The sequence below is a fragment of the Sapajus apella genome, unplaced genomic scaffold, assembly GCF_009761245.1.
Source record: "Sapajus apella isolate SASKATOON/1434 unplaced genomic scaffold, GSC_monkey_1.0 scaffold114, whole genome shotgun sequence".
Taxonomy (NCBI): domain Eukaryota; kingdom Metazoa; phylum Chordata; class Mammalia; order Primates; family Cebidae; genus Sapajus; species Sapajus apella.
In genome coordinates this window covers 614640-635901 of record NW_022437054.1, presented here as the reverse complement: position 1 = coordinate 635901, position 21262 = coordinate 614640, and the positions used below count along the sequence as shown (strand labels likewise).

General features: G+C 42.2%; 1 protein-coding gene across 2 annotated transcripts in view; it reads left to right on the top strand.

The window, feature by feature from the left end:
- Positions 1–21262, top strand: part of ATP8A2 (ATPase phospholipid transporting 8A2) — a 643075-nt gene that overhangs the window by 36914 nt on the left and 584899 nt on the right. The window contains exon 1 of one of the 2 annotated variants that reach the window (XM_032260056.1): positions 16168–16614. The exons of the other annotated variant lie outside the window; for it this stretch is intronic. Coding sequence (XP_032115947.1) covers positions 16575–16614 — 40 coding nt within the window. The 5' untranslated portion in view covers positions 16168–16574. Of the gene's footprint in view, positions 1–16167; positions 16615–21262 lie in introns of those variants that run through there. 2 annotated transcript variants of the gene reach the window in all.

Genomic DNA, 21262 nt, shown 5'->3' with positions numbered 1-21262 from the left:
GTCTGTCTTGGCCTTCCAGAATGTTGTGATTACAGGTGTGAGCCACTGCACCTGGCCGGGCTATGTTTCTTAAACAGAAGCACCTATTGTAATAAACTATATAAGTAAATGTAATAAATTTTAGGAAATTAAGCTGGCTGTTCTCAACCAAAGGACCTAGTCGGGAATGTTGTATTAACCAGTCCCTGGATGCACCTTATGTGTATATCACTTTCCCACAAGTTGAGTGCCTTCATCTATTCAACTGAGGCTTCTTACATATTAATAACCCCACTCATGGTATTAATTCCAAGCTGCAAAGCCTCAGAAGCACACACGATACTGAATTTCATTGCCCAAGCTGTGGTTAATTCCTAACATATACTTGGATCTGAGAGAATTGCCCTTGGTTGCTATTTGCTTATTTTCCCTTCTTTTGTGCTCTCCCCACAACCGAGCCATCATTCATCTCACCAGTAGTTCCTGTCCCATGCTTGTGGTGCGCAGGTGCTGGGTAAACACTTTACCAGGGGAGCACACAAATTTCCCATTTGTCAGAGAAAAAGCAAAAGAGCAGGGTGCTTTTGCTCAGGGAGATGGTATAGAGAGAAGGTTTCAGAGAAAACTGACACTGAAAGCAACGGAGACTGTGACAGCTATGAGAGTTTTAAGCTTTTGCATTAGAATAAAATTTTCACCACTACAGACCTGATAGCACAGAATGTTCTTCACTGCCATGTTTGCCCATGAACATGGTTGGATGTCTTGTGGGTATCTTACATTTAGCATATCCCCTCCTCCTATGCTCTCCCTGCATCCAGTGTGTGTCCCCAAATCTTGGGGCAATGCTTGACTGCTTTTGATTGCTTTTTCTCTGACACCTCACCACTAGTCCTTCAGCAAATCCTACTGTCTCTGCCTTTCAAACAGGTCCCCAGTAGAACCATTTCCCGCCACCTGCGCAGCTAAAGCCCTAGGCCAAGCCACCATCATCACTCAACTGGGGTCTGCACGGATGCTCTACCCTGCCCCCTTCTTCAACCGTTCGTTATCTAGCCTGCAGCAGATTGAGCCTTTGAAGATTTCATCAGATCAAATGTCACTCCCACTTGAATCACAAAGTGGGTTTTTTAGTTCTATGTGAACAAAAATCAGAGCTTGACAGGGTAAATGCCCTGTGTGGTCAAGCTCTTGAGCCCTAACTGACATTCTAAGTCTCTTCCCCTTGACATGCCCACACACTGGCTTCCTGTTCTTCAAAGGCACCAAGCACATCCCTGTCTTGACCTCTGCTCTTCTCTCTGTCTTGGGTGCTCTTCTCTCATTGGGTCTGTTTCTTTAGCTCAATCAATTATCTGATCAAATGCCACCTCTTCAGAAATGCCCACTTGGTCTCCACATCTAAAGGTTATTTCCTTAGTCACTTGGTCCCTCTCTATCCCCCTATCCTTTTTCCTTTTTAAGACAGGATCTTGCTGTGCCATCCAGGCTGGAGTGCAATGGCCTGATCGTAGCTCACTGCAGCTTTGAACTGCTGGGCTCAAGGGATTCTGTTGCTTCAGCCTCTCAAGTAGTTGAGACCACAGGTGTTTGCCACCACTCTGACTATTTTTAAATTTTTTTGTAGAGATGGAATCTCACTATGTTGCCTAGGCTGGTCTCAAACTTCTGGCCTCAAGCAGTCCTCGTGCTGTGGATTACCAAAGTGTTGGGATTGTATTCATGAGCCACCACACCTGGCCTCCTTTTCTTTATTGAATATGTTATACATTCGTTCATTTGTCATGTGCCCAGCCCCAGCGCCAACCCTGGCTAGATTGCAGTCTCCATGAGACAGGCATTGGGTTTGGTTCACTGTCTCTACTATAGAAAATAAACATTTGTTGAATGAATTACTGGGATTATCTGAGAACTGTATTTCAGTGATGAAAATTCCTGATAAAACCCTTACAACTGGCGGCTTGCAGACGGTAAGACACTAGGGCTTGTCCTGTCGTTGCCATTGGAACTGTTTGTGCTGCTGTTCCCCCCTCCCACCCCTACCCCCATTTAAAATAAAATGTTATCAATAGATTTCACTTGAAAGTCTCTTGGAAGGCTCCAGGGTTAGTCCTGGCACCAGGGTTAGAAGATGAGAGCCCTGGATGATGTGTTTTCAGAGCAAGCACAGACAGTGTGTATTGATTCTGGATAGCTTTAATGTCTGCGTGTTTATCTCTTTTACAGAAATTTAAGAACCCGTGTTACTCCTGCCTCCAGTCCTCTCAAAGTGGACAGATTCCAAAGCCCTCAGAAAACATTAGCTGTGGACCACTACTGTCATTATTTGGTGAATTTGTTGTATCACATGACTTAGAAATTGCCCAGGAGAAGCATAAATTGTCACTGTTTCTTCCAGAAAGGTTAACTTTATTGATATTTATCGTTAGCCTCTGAATGGGATCTTTCAGCTTTTTGACTTTCTTTTATTCATGGGAGATACACAAAGCAACTTTTTTTCAGGTTGAAAATTCTGAGGCCTATATACAAAGTAAAGATATCTGAATGGAGCAATAATCCAAACTGTATTTTGTGCTTGTGACTTGTGTTTCTTGATGAGTGGTGTCCGGGTTTTGAGCACTTTTCTTGCTTGGAATTGCTATGTGATTGAAAACGTGGGCCACCACGGGCAGTGATTTAGAACACTGGATTCCAGATCAAGTAAAGCCATTTATCAGAACTTTAATTATGAAGTATTGAGGTACTGCGTTTCTGTCCACTTGCCTGTTGTCCTTGCATCCTGAGACCTTCTGTCCCCAGTTTCCCATTAATTCTTGGCCATTTATGGAGATAGGTGTGGTTTAGCTTCCCTTAGCTTAGGCTGAACGAGGTATTTCCTTCATCTTCAGCCTGTTGGTATAACTGAGTCTCCATCTTCTACAAAGGTGGGTCCCAACTCCCCAGGAACTTTTGCTTTCATTTCACTTCAATTCTCCCTTTCCCCCAAATTCCTGGCTCGTAAGTCCTGCCTTTTTGGTCTGGGCTAGACACTGGCCAGTTTCTTGACCATTTTGGTACCCATCTTCTTCATCCATAGATGAGACAGTTATATTGGACAATCTGTAAGCCGATTCATTTATGAACTAATATTTATGGACTGTCATCTCAGATGCTGGGTAAGTTTCCATTGATTGATTCATGGACTCATATTCTAATTTGCTTCAGAAAGAATTTAAGGCAGCTGGATAATAATTTTTACTTCATCAGCCTACAAAGCACTTTCACATGTATTATCCCTTTTGATTACCTTAACAGTCCTGTGAGGCAGGTGAAAGTCTGATATTATTAACTTCATGGTACAGATGGGATTAAAGCCTCTTTAACGCTCCAAATTTGATGATCCTATAGCCCAATTGTTCAACTTAGACTTGTTAGGATAGTCTAGCTCAGTGATTCTGAAACTTCCGTGTGTAGGACTGGAAGTTTGTTTACAGTAGAGATTTCTCACTCACTATATTTGGGATGGAGCCCAGGAATCTGCATTTCTCATAAGCAATAGCACGATTCTGATCAGGAGGCTGCTGGCTGTGCCTCTGTGTTTACACAGTACCTGCCTCAACAGGGATGTTCACCAAATGTTCATTGACTTATGCACAGCAAATCTCAAGCCAGTATGAAAACATTTAAGCATAAATAGATATACAATGCATGCAATATGCAGTCGGCTTTATTGTGGAATCAGTTGATTGGCACTTCAAGTGTCTGAAAGTAAAATTAACTGGTGCCCCGTGTACCATGCTCCCAGGCCTCCTTGTTAATGATGTAGGCTTTGGATTTTACCTCTTACACTTCTCATAGCCATATGTCCAGTAAACTCTCATTTCCCCCATTAACAGAGCCTCTCAGCCCGCCTTTTCCTTCAGTGGCTTGCTTCAGGAAGCCCATGAATTCTCCAATTAGCAACTAGGGAGCCAACATCTCCCTGCCCAGGACATAGCTCCCAATGAATACACATCTTCACATGCGGAATAACGGGACCCTGTATCAGAAGATCCCCACTGTCCTGTAATAATGCCCCTAACATTTGTGTGGAACTAGGAAGGGCTCTATGTGAAATTGGCATCAGCTGACATTTCCTTGCAGTCTTTTAAAATCAGCAGATAAATGGCAGTGTCCTATAGAAGATAACAGATAGTGTTTTAAGCCTTGCAGTGCCAGACCTTCACTGAGAAACTGTGTTCTCCTTTGGGACAAGGCTACTCTGCCTTCTCTAGATCGAGTACCATACCATGTTAGAGGATTTTTTTTTTCTTCCCAAAAAGTTAAATCATAAGTCTCATAGACTTAGTATGAAAGAGAGAACTGGGAAGATGTTACAACCGACTCCAAGCAGAATCCAAAGAGCAGACGCATTGGTAGGTCAGGAAGATTGAAATGAATGTGCTAACAGAGGCCGACCTGGCATTTCCCACAGTACGGCAGGAGCAATGAGCTGGGCTGCCACCCGACAGCATTTCCAGGTCTCCAGACAAGGAGGATTTTGTCTCGCCTTCCGAGAACCACAGTTCACAGAGCTCAGACAATGAAATGCTAGAATCAAATATCCCAGAAGGGTGTGAGTTCAACAGCTCATTATTTTCTACTGAAGCACCAGTTTTCCTTGCCTTGACTGTATGTACTTGTGTTTAACAGTCAGTTTGCAGGAGAGAATTCATCCTAAGTTGGGCTGCTGTGAGATTTCTCATCTGGGTCCTTGTGTTAAAAACAGAACCATATCCTCTAATGACGGGATCTTAAAGTAGTGGGCTGAAGGAGGGGGAAAGAGGAAGAGAAGCAAGAGGGTAGAAGGATGTGTCAGAATCACCTTAGAACCAGGGCTGTGTGTGTGTGTGTGTGTGTGTGTGTGTCTGCGTGCATGGGTGTGCATGTGTGTAAGAAAAGCTCCCCACACCCTTGCTGAGATATATGACTGCTCTGAAGTTTTAGGTTCCCATTGTCATCATTCAGTGCAGTGGCTCCAGGCACTTGGCCCTGGAAACTTAGTTCTGGTCTTGGTCAGTGACTTGCACCCTTGGGGCTTCGGTTCACCCACTTAACCCCAAATACCCTCAACTAAAACCTGGAGGCATACTGATATTGCTACCAGAGGAGAGCAGATTTCTTTTTCTCCCCCATCACCAGCCTCATGGCTGGGGCCCCTATCTGTAACAAAAGACAGATTAATAAGAGAAAAGCATACACATTGAATGTAAATTTTCTGTGACTGGGGAGCTTTCAGGAGTGAAGACCCAAAGAAACAAGGAAACATGTTTTTTATGCTCGGTTTGATGAGAAGTAGATAATTCTGGAGAAGTGGGATTGGTTAAAACAGTGTGATCTGGTTAATGATAATGAACCGGGGGAACTCAGCAAAGCCTGTTTGTTCAGGTTCTTCTCTCTGTCCCTGTATCTTAAAAGGTAAGGATGCTCCTTTTCTCCAGGTACAGAGAGGGCACCTCTCCCATGAGGGTTTTATGGCCTGCTTTGGGGGAGGAGGGCAAGGGGAAGGTGAGAGTGGCCTTCCTGCTTCTACAGTTTTCTCAAATGCCACAGTGCCATATTTTGGGGTACTGTATCCTGAATTTATCACTGTCTTACAAAGTTTCATTAAGGATCGACTTAGATAACACAAAATGAGACAGTTTATATGTTATAACGTGCAGCACATGTGTGAAATGTTATCCTTCTTACCAGGTGGGTTATTGAGTTCCAACTGGATTGCCTTTGTCCTTGCTGTTGATTCTGGTGTTTCTATTTTATATCTTCACTATACGAGGGAGCAGAAGGGACAAGGATTTGGAGTCAGACATCACTGCACACTCCCAGCTGTCTTTTCTGTGGGCTATGTGAACTTAAATAGATCATTGAACTTTAAACAGAGATGACGATGTTTTTCTCCTTGCAAAGTTTAAATGAAGTGATGTGCGAAATCCCTGGCACTTAGTAGGTCCTCTGCGAAGGTGAATTTTCTTCCATTCTGCTGCCCATTCCTCATGAGTCTGCAGGCTTTCTGCCCGTGTCATGGAATGGAGGGTTAGGAGGAGGGGCCTACAGCTCCAAGATGTGCACATCACAGAACTATCATGAAGTTTAACTAATGTCCAAAGCACTTACTCACTGGGCAGTCGGAGTTTCCAGGAACACAAGAAGTGCCATGATGCAAACAGAGAAGAGACCCTGGGAACCAGCAGTGAGGCTTTTTTTTGTTCTCAACCACTGTAATGTTTTAGTACAAGTACTGATTCTGCGCAGGCCTCTACAGAATTGTAAGATATAATATCTTGCTTTAGGGAATTTATATCAAATTGGAAATATAAGATTAATGATTAGGAAACAGCAAGTGTGAGAGTGAAATAAAATCAAGAGCTGGTAAGTGGTGCATTGTGAATAGATGATCTTTGTTCTAGGTGGTCAGGAAAGAGTGCTCTGCAAAGAACCCTGGCCCTTAATGTATATTTTCTGACAATGCACAAACAGGCAATTGTGGCTCTGATTCTGCTGACAATTGAAAGGAACAGAGAACTGAGGCAGGTGCATGTATAGTTCTGGAAAGGAACACGATACTTACTTCATGGAAAAATGTTTACACTGGTTGTGGATACATTATCTTCCTGGAGCTCTAGGTGCTTTTATTGAAGGGTTTCTGTGGAAAATGCAGTCACGGACTCAGCCTTCAGACTCAAGGTTGGGAGCATCTTGGATTTTGACTTCATTTTGAAAGATAGGGAGAGGGTCCAAAGGGAGTCCTCCTTGTCCTTTCAGACTTCTTTCTTTCTGTAATTTGCAAATTCTTCATTGTATTTTCTTTAAACATTTGAAAAGAACCATTTTAGAGTGAATTGGCCAGAAGAAGGTGAATAGAGACAGGAAGGTGGCACAGCAGGGCTCTGCGGCCATCAAAGTCAAGGATGAAGTGGGACCAGGTGGCCAGGAGTGGTTTTGGCTAGAGCAGAGTCAAGGCTTTGGAAGAGGCTGTGCCTCCCTCGTTAGCATTTTAAAAACTGTTCTCCTGTCTCAAAAACAAAACAAAACAAAAAAACAAAAACCACATCAGAAACCAAAAAAACCGTTCTCTGGAAAATGTGATATCCTTGAGCTTATTACATTGAACAATAGATATGATGTAATTTTGTGAATAGAAAATAACATTTTTAGTGATAATTGAAATGAGCTTCCTATTTGATTTGTAAAATTCAGTGCTCTCAATAGCAAATGCATGTGGGGCTCAATACCTAGGTGATGGGTTGATCTGTGCAGCAAACCACCATGGCACATATTGACCTATGTAACCAACCTGCATGTCCTGTACATGTATCCCAGAATTTAAAAAAGAAAAAAGTTCGGTGCTCTCATTAACATAGTCACAGATAGTTACCTAGAAATATTTTCCGGAATATTGATGGTAGGAATGGATATCCAACAGGCAACTCGAACACAAGAAGCACAGTTTCATTTGAAGTCTCTGTTCAGTTCTTAGTAAGCTCAAGCATTAAATGATGAACTTAAGGTTTAACTGGTGTAGCTGTAAACAGCTCTGTACAAACCTCTACCTACTTTAAAAAAATGACTTCCATGGGATTGTCTTCCCGAGGTTATTTTTATTTCAACCATGGCTTCTCTTTATTTCTAAAGGTTTGATTGAGGTTCGAAGTCTGCACGTGAAATACTTAGCATTTTGCCTATTGTGTAAAGTGTGACATAACTCTAGATCAACAAAGAGCTCAAATTCTTTAGAAATATTGCTAATCACTTTGGCATAGAAAGCATAGATTAAAAGTCATTTCACACAGAGTATTCCTTTAGAAAACATCTGGTTCTAGTGTTGCAGTGGCTAACCAGATGTTTAGGAGTACATTTTGCTTTTTGGGTCCTTCCGGAACCCCAATCTTTACTATGCATGAGACACATCAACTGTCCTTTTTACATTTTAAAACATGTTTCTCTAAAACTTATAGTCTCTCCTCTTTTAAATTTTTTTTAGAGTCAGGGTCCCTCTCTGTTGCCCAGGCTCAAGTATAGTGGCATGGTTATAGCTCACTGTAGCCTCGAACTTCTGGACTTAAGCCATCCTCCCCCTCAATCTCCTGAGTAGCCAGGACTACAGGCCTGTGCTAGCACACCTGGGTATTTTAAAAATCTTTTGTAGAGACAGGGTCTCACTGTGTTGCCCAGGCTGGTCTTGAACTCCAGGGCTCAAGCAATTCTCCTGCCTCAGCCTCCCAAAGAAGTGGGATTACAGGAGTGAGCCACTGTGCCTGGCCTTCTCCTTTTAAAAGAGAAGTAAACTATATGGCAACTTGAAAATGACACAAGAAACTATTAGTTTTCACTTGCACAGAACTGGAAGTAGACAGTAGAGAAAAGAAAACACAAATGGATTTTGATCCGTATAGCCTGCAGTGGCTCTGTGTGGTGCCATGGAAGTGGTTGCAGATGAAGCCACTGTGTGTGTGTATGTGCTGCCAAATTCCACAGCTTGGCAGGACTGATAAAGGCGACATCTGATGAAAGTTCCCTTTGGGGATATTTCAATTTCTTTCCTTTTTTTTTTTTTTTTTGCTTCTCTTAAATTCATCAGCATTTTTCCCTATCATGCAGTACCTAGAACAGATCTGCTCCTTACATCCTCCCTCCCTCAGTCCCACCAGCCATGAAATGGTGATAGGAAACAACGCTTCAAAGTGATAAAAAGAGGGGAGGGCTCGAATCCTGAGCTCCAGTTTTCAGAAAAAACAAAGCAGTATCATTGCCCCCTCTTTTTTTCTGGCTCATTCCTATAGTATTATTTAAACAAAAACACATATGAATTAATAATAATATAAATAATTTCTTAAGGACCTAGTAAATACATACAGAGGCATTTTTGAAAGCAAGTATTATTGATCCCAGTAATATATTTTGGCACAAGCACTTGCTTAATAGACTAACAAGTGTTTATTTTTAAAGCACTGACCTGTTTGTAAGGCTTCATGTCAGGTACCCGTGAGGTTTGAGGGCACGCACTTGGAAGGCTCCTCTGGCTCTAGAGACTTTTAAAAGGTCTCCGTTGGACCAATGAGTTAAAATCCCCGTTGTCCATTGTAGCCTTCTGTCAATAAACATCCTTGCCTTCCCTGTTTTGCTCTTAGTACAACCTCTTAAAAAAAATTACCGAAAGATACTTGCATATATTGTCATAAGAAATTTCCATCACTATTCATGCTTTTAATAAAGCTATGAACTTGACCTTCGCACGAGTCAACCTACACAACACACAGAGAGAGGGCTCTCTACAAGGAAGGATGTTTATTTGGAAATAGGTGTTGCAACAGGAATGTCCCATTGTAGGAGGGAGTTGATTGGTGATTCTCTTCTCTCCTCTGAGTACTGCTCATGATCTCTGCAGGGACTTCTGAGCATCATAGGCATATATTTAAGTCTAACTGCTGTTGCACTTGATGGAAAAGTGCCTTGTAAAACACATTAAAATATTTACACGGTTCCTTTGAAACATAATGATAAAATACTCAATCAAACTTCTTTTTGGAAACAAGTTCATTTAAGCTATTCAATAAAGTTGGCTTGGCTGGGCACAGTGGCTCATGCCTCTAATCACAGCACTTTGGGGAGCCAAGGTGGGCAGATCACCTGACGTCAGGAGTTCAAGACTAGCCTGGCCAACATGGCAAAACACTGTCTCTACTAAAAATACAAAAATTAGCCAGGTGTGGCGCTGGGCACCTGTAGTCTCAGCTACTTGGGAGGCTGAGGCAGGAGAGTCGCTTGAACCTGGGAGGCAGAGTTTGCAGTGAGCCAAGATTGTACCATTACACTCCATCCTAGGCTGACAGCAGCGAGACTCTCTAAAAAAAAAGAAAAGAAGTAATCTGGCATGTTTACTGTTTGGAAGGGCTCTCCCAAATCTGGGGGATTCGCCCCTTCTCCCCAAGGAGGAAAATGGGCAGTTGGATGGCTGGGTGCGTGGAGCGGAATAGTTCTTCATGCTGCAGTAATTTGAACCCTTGAATGTATCCCTTTCAGGTTTATTAATTATTAAAGAAATGAGTCACCTTAATAGACTGCCACATAATGTGTGGGAAACGCGGTGGTTCCGCAGGCACTGGGTACCCAATGGAAGATACATGTTCCTCACAAGTTTGGGTGAAGTTGTTATTTGAGAAGGCAGGACATGCCCCTTTGAGCCTGGCTGGGAAGATCCTTGTTTGATGCGCTGAGGTGTTTAGGCTTCCTCCTGCAGGCCAGGAGAAGGCCATAGCATTAGGCAGGGAGTGCTCTCAGGCTTAGAGCCAGGGATAAGGCATTGGTGACAGGAGGTGGCCTGGGCAGGAGTCAGCAGGGTGCAGCAGTCCAGGCTGGGAGGATAAGCCTCTGGAGGGGAGAGATGGCTGTGGGGATTTTGAGAAGGGACTGGGCTTTTAGACAGTTTGGCAGCGAAATGGGGAAGGTTTAGGAGCCAGTTATCACAAAGGGAGAAAATCAGTAATAGCTCTGATGTTTGTGTTTTGAGCCCTTAGATAAATAGCAGATTTGCAGAAAGGTAAACAATTCCATTTTGGTTTTAGAGAGCTGGAGAAGCAGGCAGGACCTCCAGGTGGAGATGTCCAGTAAACAGCTATAAACGTGGTCTTGGGTCGATGAGAAAGGTCCAGTCCCCAGCCTACCTCAGAAAAGGAGGCTGTGACCTCAGGTGAATGTGCCGCCTGAGCAGGGAGCTGCAATGCAATTGTGGGGGGTCTCCGGCAAGGGATGGACACGGGGGAGCCTGTGTGGAGGGGCAGGAAGGAAACAACCACTGGGAGAATTCCTTGAAGCCCAAATAGGGATTGCTGCAAGAAGGGGGATGCCAAATGCTGCAGGAGCTTTGTAGGAGCAGGAGTGGTTGTGGGCCACCAGATTTGGCAAAGACTTGCCATTGACCTTGGGCAGAGCAATTTCAGAAGATGGTAGCAGCAGGCTATTGTAGTCAACTGGAGAATGAATAATGACCAGACTAGAGGAGGGTTTGAGATGTTCTGGGAAACAAATGAGGAGCTAGGTGTTTTTTTTTTTTTTTTTTTGGAGACATAGTCTCGCTCTGTTGCCCAGGTTGGAGTGAAACAGCATGATTTCGGCTCACTGCAACCTCTGCCTCCAAGGTTCAAGTGATTCTCCTACCTCAGCCTCCTGAGTAGCTGGGATTATAGGCGCCCACCACCATGCCCAGCTAATTTTTGTATTTTTTAGTGGAGACGGGGTTTCACTGTGTTGGTCAGGCTGGTCTAGAACTCCTGACCTCAGGTGATCCACCTGCCTTGGCCTCCCAAAGTGCTGGGATTACAGGTGTGAGCCACCATGCCCGGCCAAGGGGGTAGTTTATAGTGGTTGCTTAAACGTAATTATAAGTCAAGGTAAGAAACTAGTTAATATTGTCACTTCTTGCTTAAGTGGCTATTTCTTCCTAAAACACATAAGCATATGTAAACACATAATGAGTGAGTGTATATAATCGGTCTTCTGGTTACTTTGATAATATAGCCTTTGTATAGATTAGAAAACCTCAACATTGTTAAGTATATATGCTTTCTCTAAATAGATTTTAATTGATGAATTCTAATATTGACTTTTATTTTGGGTGGGGGGAAATCTCATGCAATTTTGATGGAATGGGAATTGATTTTCTTTCCCCTGAGCTCTGGAAAACAATTTGAGATTATCCAGTCTAGGACTAGCTTGATTTCTTCTAACAAAGCAACTTTTTTTTTTTTTTGTCTTTTGTTTTTTCCCTTTTTGTGGAGAACGGGGTCTCACTATATTGCCCAGGCAGGTCTCGAACTCCTGGGCTCAAGCTATCCTCCCGCCTCTGCCTCCCTAAGAGCTGGGATTACAGTCATGAGCCACAGCGCCCTGCTAGCAACTTTTTTTTAATGTGAAAAAATTAATATGAATTGCTTCTTTGTAAAGTGTGGGCTTGTATCATTTTTTAAAAGCTTACCTCTTTCACCATGTTGCCCAGGCTGGTCTTTAACTCCTGAACTCAGGTGACCCACCAGCCAAAGTGCTGGAGTTATAGGAGCGAGCCACTTCGCCTGGCTGTTTTTTTAGTAATAGCCATTCTGACTGGTGTGAGATGGTATCTCATTGCGGTTTTGATTTGCATTTCTCTCATGATTGGTGATGATGAGCATTTTTTCGTATGCTTGTTGGCTGCTTATATGCCTTCTTGTGAGAAGTTTCTGTTTATGTTCTTTGCCCACTTCATGAGGTGATTTCCAATACTTCTTCTTGGTGCCAGAGCTTTCAAGGATACCCTAAGTCAAATTCCAAGATGATTTGGAAGGTGTCCCCATAACCTTCTCAATCAGATTCAGAATTAATCAACTGATGGATTCAGAACAATGTTTCCATTGTCTTGACATTGCTACTTTAATAGAAACTCTAATGTTTACATATTTTGCTCTCTCCTCCTCCAGAGATATGTTCATGCTAAGAAATCTGATGACTTTTCAACAGATCAAAGCTCTTATATGAAGTCAGTTGTCAAAGCTTTTGAAGCTGTGGTAGGCTCAGAAAATCAGTGTAAATAAAATCAAGGTGACTATTTTAAAATAAAGCTTTTCCTGGTATTGCTGGAGGTTGTATTTAGCATTTCTAAAAGATTATTGATGGTAACATCTTACCATCAAACAGAACGAAAGAGCCATGGATCTTTTAGAGTCAGTATTACAAATGGATTTTAAAGTGCATATGTTAAGGGAAGCTCCTGCTTTGTCTGAAGTCTAGAGAATAGATAGGGAGAAAGGGTGAGAGTGTGCATATGCTGCTTTGGAGAAGGAGTCATACAAGTTTTAAACAAACTGATACTCTGGAATCTTTATGATTCCCAAAAGGATTATTTGCCCCTGGACAACCTCCAATTTAGATATAATACTATATGTTGATTATTAGATAAGACAGCCTTAATTTATTAATCCAAAGTTAAGAAAGGCATTTTTTAAAAATAAGGCTTTAGAGGCCAGGCGTGGTGGCTCATGCCTGTAATCCTAACACTTTGGGAGGCCAAGGCGAGTGGATCATGCAGTCAGGAGATTGAGACCATCCTGGTCAACGTGGTGAAACCCCGTCTCTACTAAAATACAAAAAATTAGCCGGGCATGGTGGCAAGTGCCTGTAATCCCAGCTACTCAGGAGGCTGAGGTAGGAGAATTGCCTGAACCCAGGAGGCGGAGGTTGCGGTGAGCCGAGATCGCGCCATTGCACTCCAGCCTGGGTAACAAGAGCGAAACTCCGTCTCAAAAAAAAAAAAAAAAAAAAAAGACTTTAGGAAACAACCCTTTCCCTTTCAGTCTTTTTCGAATTACAAACTATGTTCATAATTATTTTCATTATATTTGGATTGTTTTAAAATCTTAAATCAGTGAATGTTTTTAGGGCATTCTGTGACCTTTAGTTGATTTTTAATTGCAAGGTAGTTCAACCATGAGGGCAGAGGAGAAATGAGGGAGGGTCTGGGTAGGAGGTTGACAAGCCAGAGATGTCCAGTGAATGTCAGAGAGGAGCCTGCCTCTAAAAACCAGTCTCTTGTTTTCAAAAAGGCTTTAAAATGCATTATCAACCTTTCATGATGATTTCTGTAGAAAGATTTTCACTTTCTGCAAATGATCAAAGATGGTAAGAGATGAATTAGAACATGTAATCTCTGCTGAGTACTGTTGCTCACTCTTGTAATCCCAACACTTTCATAGGCCAAGGAGGGAGGATTGCTTGAGGTAAGGAGTTTAGATGAGCCTGAGCAACAGAGACCTGCATCTCTACAAAAAACACAAAAATTAACTTGGCATGGTGGTGTGTACCGGTAGTCCTAGATACTCAGGAGGCTGAGGTGGGTGGTTCACGTGAGCTCAGGATTTGGAGGCTACAGTGAGCTATGATTGCACCAGTGCACTCCAGCCTGGGCAACAGAGCAAAACCCTGTCTCCAAAAGAAAAGAAAAAAAAGAAGAAGAAAAAGAAGAAGAGATATGAAAAGAAAAGAATATACAATCTTTATTTCCCAGCTTTGAATCACGTTTGTTAGTAAATTCAGCTTAGCTGGCTGGATTTCTATTTCTGTATTACTTATTGCTTTATTTTATTTCACTCTAGACCTTTTTGTGGAAGACTTTTTTACCCCACATATCTATGTGACACAGTATGTCATAACCGAAAATAAGAGAAAAGAGTAAAGGAAAGGAAGATAAAATCAGAGGTCAAAGAGAATATATTTGGCTCAGACCCTTTAAGAAGCCAAATTGAAAAGGAGGCATGATCCCTCACGAGAATTACTGTTCATTAGAGAAGAAAAATTCTGCTCCAGAGACACTGAGCTATTTCTGATACTGAGTTCAGTGTTGAATTTCTCCCTTAAGAGTCCAAAAAGGTGCTGTGATACAGGACCACATCCCCACAACATCCCTGATGAAAAGCTAATGCCAGACTGCCTGGGGTGTGGCACAGGAGCTGGCAAGGGGAGCTCAGGGCAATTCCTGCCAGTGTTCCAACTCAAGGGCTGTCAGCCAGGCTCACGGTCTTGGTGCCTGCCGGGTCTCCGTAATAGGGAGGCATCTGAAATCTTCCCAGGAGGCAGGGGATTGCTTCAGGATGGAATAAAGGACACCCAGAGCTTTGCTCACCCTCCTGTAGATCTCCATGAATGTCGTTGTATGGGGGCTCCAGACTCTATTAGGGCATTTGCAGTGAAAAAGAGTCTGTTATTTTCCCATCACGTTCAAGGATACCATGTATCGTCGCCTTTGCACACCCTCTTGCTGCTTGCCAGGTTTTCAAAACTTTCTACCACTTGTTTTCTTGGTTTTAACTAGATACATTTGCCACATATGGTTTTGTTAAATATATTGAGTTTGGGGACTTATATATGCTTTCTATGTAAATGTCAACAAAGGCCCGACACAGTGGCTCATGCCTGGAATCCCAGTGCTGTGAGAGGCCAAGGGCAGAAGGATCACCTGAGCCCGGAAGTTTGAGATCAGCCTGGGAAACACTGTGAGACCTTGTCTCTACAAAAAAATTGTTTCAAAAATTAGCCGGGCACGATGATGTGCGCCTGTAGTCCCAGCTACTCGGGAGGCTGAGGCAGGAGGATTGCTTGGGCCCAGAAGTTTGTGGTTGCAGTGAGCTATGATTATGTCGCGGTACTCCAGCCTGGGCCAGTAGAGTAAAATCCTGTCTTAAAAAAAAAAAAAATGAAAAGAAAAAAGTGAAAAAGCCAGTCAAAAGCTATCATACTGAGAGATCATTGCAGTCTACGGAGTTTTGTAATGCTGGGGTTCAGGGGTTCAGGGGAGCCCTCATTTCCCCTGAGAGGACACATTTCTCCAGGTTCTTGGTCTATCACTCCCCTAAGAATGGGAGAGGAGACCACGGCACAGTGCGCAGTAAATGCCAGACTCAAACGTGTTTGTAGAAAGTGATTTATTTAGGTAAAGAGAGAAAAAGGAGAAAGAGAGAGAAAGAAAGAGCTAACTCTGACACTGAGTGAGAGAATCCAGGCAGATGGAATCCAGGAGAGGAAAGCAGCTTCCACACTGAGTGGAAGGGAATAGAGAGAGATGGAGTTTAGGAGGGGAAGACAGGCTTCCACGAGGGAGTGCGGAAGCGGACTCCAGAGGGGAAATCCAGGAGAGAGAAAGACGGCTTCCACGAAGGCAGTGTTTGTGGAAGGGGACCCAAACATGGAGTCCAAAGGGGTGTGGAAGAAGGGGACTTTTAACCTGGGAGGAAGCCCCACCTTCTGCGAGACCCCAGGCCAAAGAAAGGAGTTCCTTAGAACTTCCGCTGGAGTGATTGACTTTTTGATTCTTCCCGCGCCGGCAAAAATTAAAACGGAGACTGTAAAATCTCCCGAATGGGGAGAGATGGGAGCGGGGTATGGCGCTGGGAAGTTCTTGCCCTTGAAACCACGCCCCCTTGTGGACCCGGAAAGAGAACACATTCCCTCAGTTTGAGTATTAATCCAAAGGTCATTTTATGAGACAAGGTTAACAAGGGACAAGTTCTGTGGGGTGCATGTGGCACTCATGTGTCCTTCTTAAATAATCTGGAGGAGGTGCTAGTGTTGGCGGAACTTAATTCTGCATGAAGATTCAGGTCAGCAGGAAGAGCTCTGCACAGACGCTGGGGAAGCCTGGCTCTTGAAGGTGGTTCTCCCCAGTAACTTGGTCACAGGCTCTAGGAATGAACCATCTGGTATTACTGGGAAAGTAAGCAAGCCAAGGAGAGGTCCCATTCCTTTAGAAATTGTGCTATAGTATGTCAGGATATACCACTGAGTGTTATTCTCCCTTCCCCTTTTTCCTTTGCTAATTTGGTAGGTGAAAGTCCCCCCTCCATTAGACATTGCTCCCCCTCATCATGTATAACTCTCTGCTATTTATCCTAAGTTACTTGTACTCAAGAGCTATGCCAGGTGAATTAGAACAGGACGGTCTCAGGGCATAATATAATTCCCCCAGATTACCACAGGATAAGCCTTGCGCTCTCTTAATACTTAAAAACGTCACTGCTGCTTTGTCTTCATGTAATGGGTGTAAAGGACTGAACACCATGCTTCTCACCGGCGGCTGGAGAAGATATTGCTCCATAGGTAATCGACACGTCTACAAAGTTTTATAAATATATAGATGTAGTCGACACACGGCATGGGTGAAAGAGGACAATGTGACACGCAGTGACTTTTTTGAGCAGATGGTCGCCTATGCTAACAATTTTTCAATCCGATGCCTTCTAGAAATGGATTATAGGTCATATACCTTAGAATAGAGCAAAAACAGCCTTGATATTATTTATGGAGTTCCTTTTCAGTTTGTAAATGTTAGCCAGATATATTTTCAATATTTTGAGACCCTTGAAATAGCTTTTTGCATTAAAGTTATTTAGATGAATACTTAGAATGATTAAATGATATGTAGACAGTGAGAAATCCAGCAATTGTATGTGAAAATGGTCTAATAGTATTCTGTGGTCTTAGGATAAGGTTGTCTGCCTCAGGAGTCATCAAAAGGAAAACTATAAACGCAAAACCATAAGCTCCTGACTGAGGATCAGGATGTTTCTATTACTTTAAAATTACTTTTCTCTCCCCCAATTTGTTTTCGGGCTATTTATTTCAGTTTAAATATCATGCTTAATTTTTGTGAGATATTTAATTTTCTCTTGCAGCTTAGAACAGTGGTGAAGTGGTTGCTAAAGTATAGAAATCTAAAGCACATCAATGGAATTCTGAATTTCTGGGCAACTTCTTGTACTTGGTGAAAGTTACAACTGATGAAAACTCTCGCTGGGAGAAAAATCTAAAGCACTGCGTGTCAAGATGTATTGCTTTTGGCAACTGAATGATTTTGTCCCAACCTTACGGTTGGAACAACAATGTCGCTGCCTTGAGCACAGAAGAACTGACAGTGGTTTATATCAAATCCACATCACGAGAAGAAGGCTTGAGACAGTCAATGCAGCGTGGACTGTGAAATACTTGACCGTTCCAGGCTTCTCCAGGCCTCTTCATTCATTCGTTTATCAACTTACCTAGAACTTGGGGCTCAGGTTTTTGCAATCTAGATACAAATTATGATTCTTTTAGACATACTTTTTATAAGTATTATCCTGTTACCAGGAATTGCCGTAGTAAACAAATACCCAACCCTACCACATCCTGCTTTGCGTATATACTTTATTTCGACAATTGGACTGTTTGCCTTTTCCTCATTTGTTTATTGCAGTAAAATACACATAACATAGAATTGACTATCTCACCATCTTTAGGTATCAGTTCAGTGGAATGGAGTACATTCCCATTGTTGTGTAAGTATCACCACCATCCATCTCCAGGACTTTTTTCATCTGTAAAACCAAACGCTGTGCCCATTAAACACCAGCTCTCCATTCCGGTCTTCTTCCAGCCCGTGCCAACCACAAGTCCACTTTTTGTGTCTAGGATTTTGACCACTCGAAGTACCTCTTATAAGTGGGATCACTTTTTGCTTATTTTACTTAGCACAATGTCCTCAAGCTTCATCCATGTGGAAGCATGTGTCAGAATTTCCTTTCTTTAAAGGCTGAAAAATATTTCATCGCATGTATAGACCACATTTTGCTTATTCATGTATCCATCTGTGAGCACTTGGGTTGCTTCCACATTGTCCTTACTGTGAATACTGCTACTGTAAACATGGGTGTACAAATATATCTTTGAACCCTGCTTTCAATTATTTTGGGCACATATATACGTGAAATTGCTGGATCCGATGATAATTCTCTTTTTAATTTTTTAGAGAACTTTCATTCTGTTTTCCACAGCAGCTGCATCGTTTTATATTCCCACCAACAGTGCACAAAGGGTCCACCCTCTCCACAGCCTAGACAACACGTGTTATTTTCTATTTGCTTTTTCTTTTCACAGAGTCTTGCTCTGCCACCCAAGTTGAAGTGCAGTGGTGCAATCATAGCTCGCTGCAGCCTCAAACTCCTGGGCTCATGTGATCTCTTTGCCTCAGTCTCCTGAGTAGCTTGGACTACAGGTGCACAGTACCACACCTGCCTAATTAAAGTAAATTTTTTTTTGGTAGAGATAGGAGGAGTCTTGCTATATTGTCCAGTCTGTTCTTGAATTCTTAGGTTCAGGTGATTCTCCAGCCTCAGTTTCCCAAAGTGCTGTGGGTGTGTGGTGGTATCTCATTGTGGTTTTGATTTGCATTTCCCTGATTATTAGTTGATGTTGAGCATCTTTTCATGTGCTTTTTGGCCATTTACATGCATATGTTTCTTGGAAAAAGTCTATGCCAGTCCTTTGCCCATTTTAATACCTACTGTGAAATACTTGATCGTTCAAGTATTGTGATGGAGCAAGTCTCTGCCAATTTGTTGTTGTTAATTTTTTAAGGAGTTCTTGGTGTATTCTAGGTATTAATAATCCTTTATCAGATGTGTGATTTGCAAATATTTTCTCCCATTCTGTGGTTGCCTTTTTCCTCTGTTAATAGTGTTAATAGGTGCACAATTTTTTTGAACTTTCATGAAGTCCAATTTGTCTAATTTTCTTTCGTTGACTGTGCCTCTTGTGTCATATCTAAGAAATCATTGCCAAATTCAGTAGATTAAGTTTGTTTTTTACAGTTTAATTTCATCCTTACAACTATGAGATGGATTATTTTTCTTGTTGTGCTATTACGTATAGCAAATGAAACCTACTGAATAAAAGTTGAGTTTGAAGCTGTAGCAATCGTGGTGATTAATCTTAACTTCAGATGGAATTTTATATGTACTTTAACATGAAAAGTCTCCTAGGAAGAAGTATTACCATTTGCTTGAGATATGGTGGAGGGTAAACATGAGCTTTATTGGATTTTTCCTCCCTTGAGTGCTTCATAAATAATAGAAACTCTGTCTTACAAACTAAAATAAAAGTAAAGATAGTAAGTTAATTTCAGATAAAAGTAATATGGAAGGTGAGATAACCATTGTTCTAAGTATGTGCTGTGAATGGGTCATACCTCACAACGATCAAATAGAAATGCGATTTTAAAAAATAAGCTACACATTGGAATGTGTTGTACGTGACTATCATGATGCAATTTAAGCAGCAGTTTATGTGGTCGGTGCTGAGATTGTAGTGTCCATTCCCTGTCCCCATTCCATTTTGAAATTTTTTGTTCTTTACTTTTCTCTTTATAAAATGCTGCATAAAATATTTGTTTATTTTGTTCATTGTCTCTCTTTCCTCCACAAAACGTCAGCTACATGAGGGCAGAAACTGCTCTCTGTTCTGTTCATTGTTGTCGCTCCTGTGCCTGGAAGGGTGCCTGGCGCCCAGTAGGTGATTAGTAAATATCCATTGAGTGATAGAATATTATAAGTAAAATCAGCTCCTTAATTGACACATGCGTTTATTTTTTTGAGATTTAGCATATAAAATAAAGTATATAAATCTAAGGTACATACCTGAATGAATTTTTATATACCTGTGACTAACACCCAAATAAAAATATAGCCTAGTTCCATTTACCCTTTCTAGCTTAGATCTTCTAGATCTCTCTTGCTCCTTTCTAGGCACTCCCCTTCCTGCCAAGTACAATCACTGTTCTGATTTTTCTCATCCATAGATTAGTTTGCTTTTGAACTTCATATAAATGGAATTGTACAATATGCAGTTTTTTGGTCTTGCTTCTTTTGGTCAGCAGATTCAGTCTGTGAGACCAGTGGTGTGTGGTATTCTGCTGCGTGATTGATCCCCATCTGTTTATCCATTCCCCTCCTGACGGACATGTAGGTTGCTTCCATTGTTTTTGCTAACGTCAATTAACGTCTTGTATGAATTTTTGTGGATATAACTTTTATATTTTTTGTTTTTCTTTCTTTCTTTCTTTGAGATGGAGTCTTGCTCTGTTGCCTGGCCTGAGTGTAGCCACATGATCTTGGCTCACTGCAACCTCCGCCTCTCGAGTTCAAATGACTCCCCTGCCTCAGCCTCCCAAGTAGCTGGGACTACAGTGTGTGCCACCATGGCCAGCTAATTTTTGTGTTTTTAGTCTAGACGGGGTTTCACTGTGTTGGCCAGGATGGTCTCAATCTCTTGACCTCGTGATCGGCCCGCCTCGGCCTCCAAAAGTGCTGAGATTACAGGAGTGAGCCACCATACCTGGCCAGACATAACTTTTGATTTACCTTGGATAAAATACCTAGAAGTAGAATTAACTCAATCATAGGGTGGATGTGTACTTAACTTTTAGAAACTGCCAAAGAGTTTTCTTTTCTTTTTTTTTTTTTGAGACGGAGTCTCGCTCTTGCTACCCAGGCTGGAGTGCAATGGCGCGATCTCGGCTCACCGCAACCTCCGTCTCCTGGGTTCAGGCAATTCTCCTGCCTCAGCCTCCTGAGTCGCGGGGATTACAGGCACGCGCCACCATGCCCAGCTAATTTTTTGTATTTTTAGTAGAGACGGGGTTTCACCATGTTGACCAGGATGGTCTTGATCTCTTGACCTCGTGATCCACCCGCCTCGGCCTCCCAAAGTGCTGGGATTACAGGCTTAAGAGTTTTCTAAGTGGCTGAACTACTTTACATTCTCTCCGGAAACTTTTGCACACTCTGGGGAACATAAGGAGTCGTTCTTCCTTTTAAGCCGTACTTATGGGTATGCAGTAATATCTCCTTATAATTTTAATTTGCATTCCCCTAATGAGTATGCATATTGAGCATCTTTTTTTTTTTTTTTTTTTTTTTTTTTTTTTTTTTTTTTG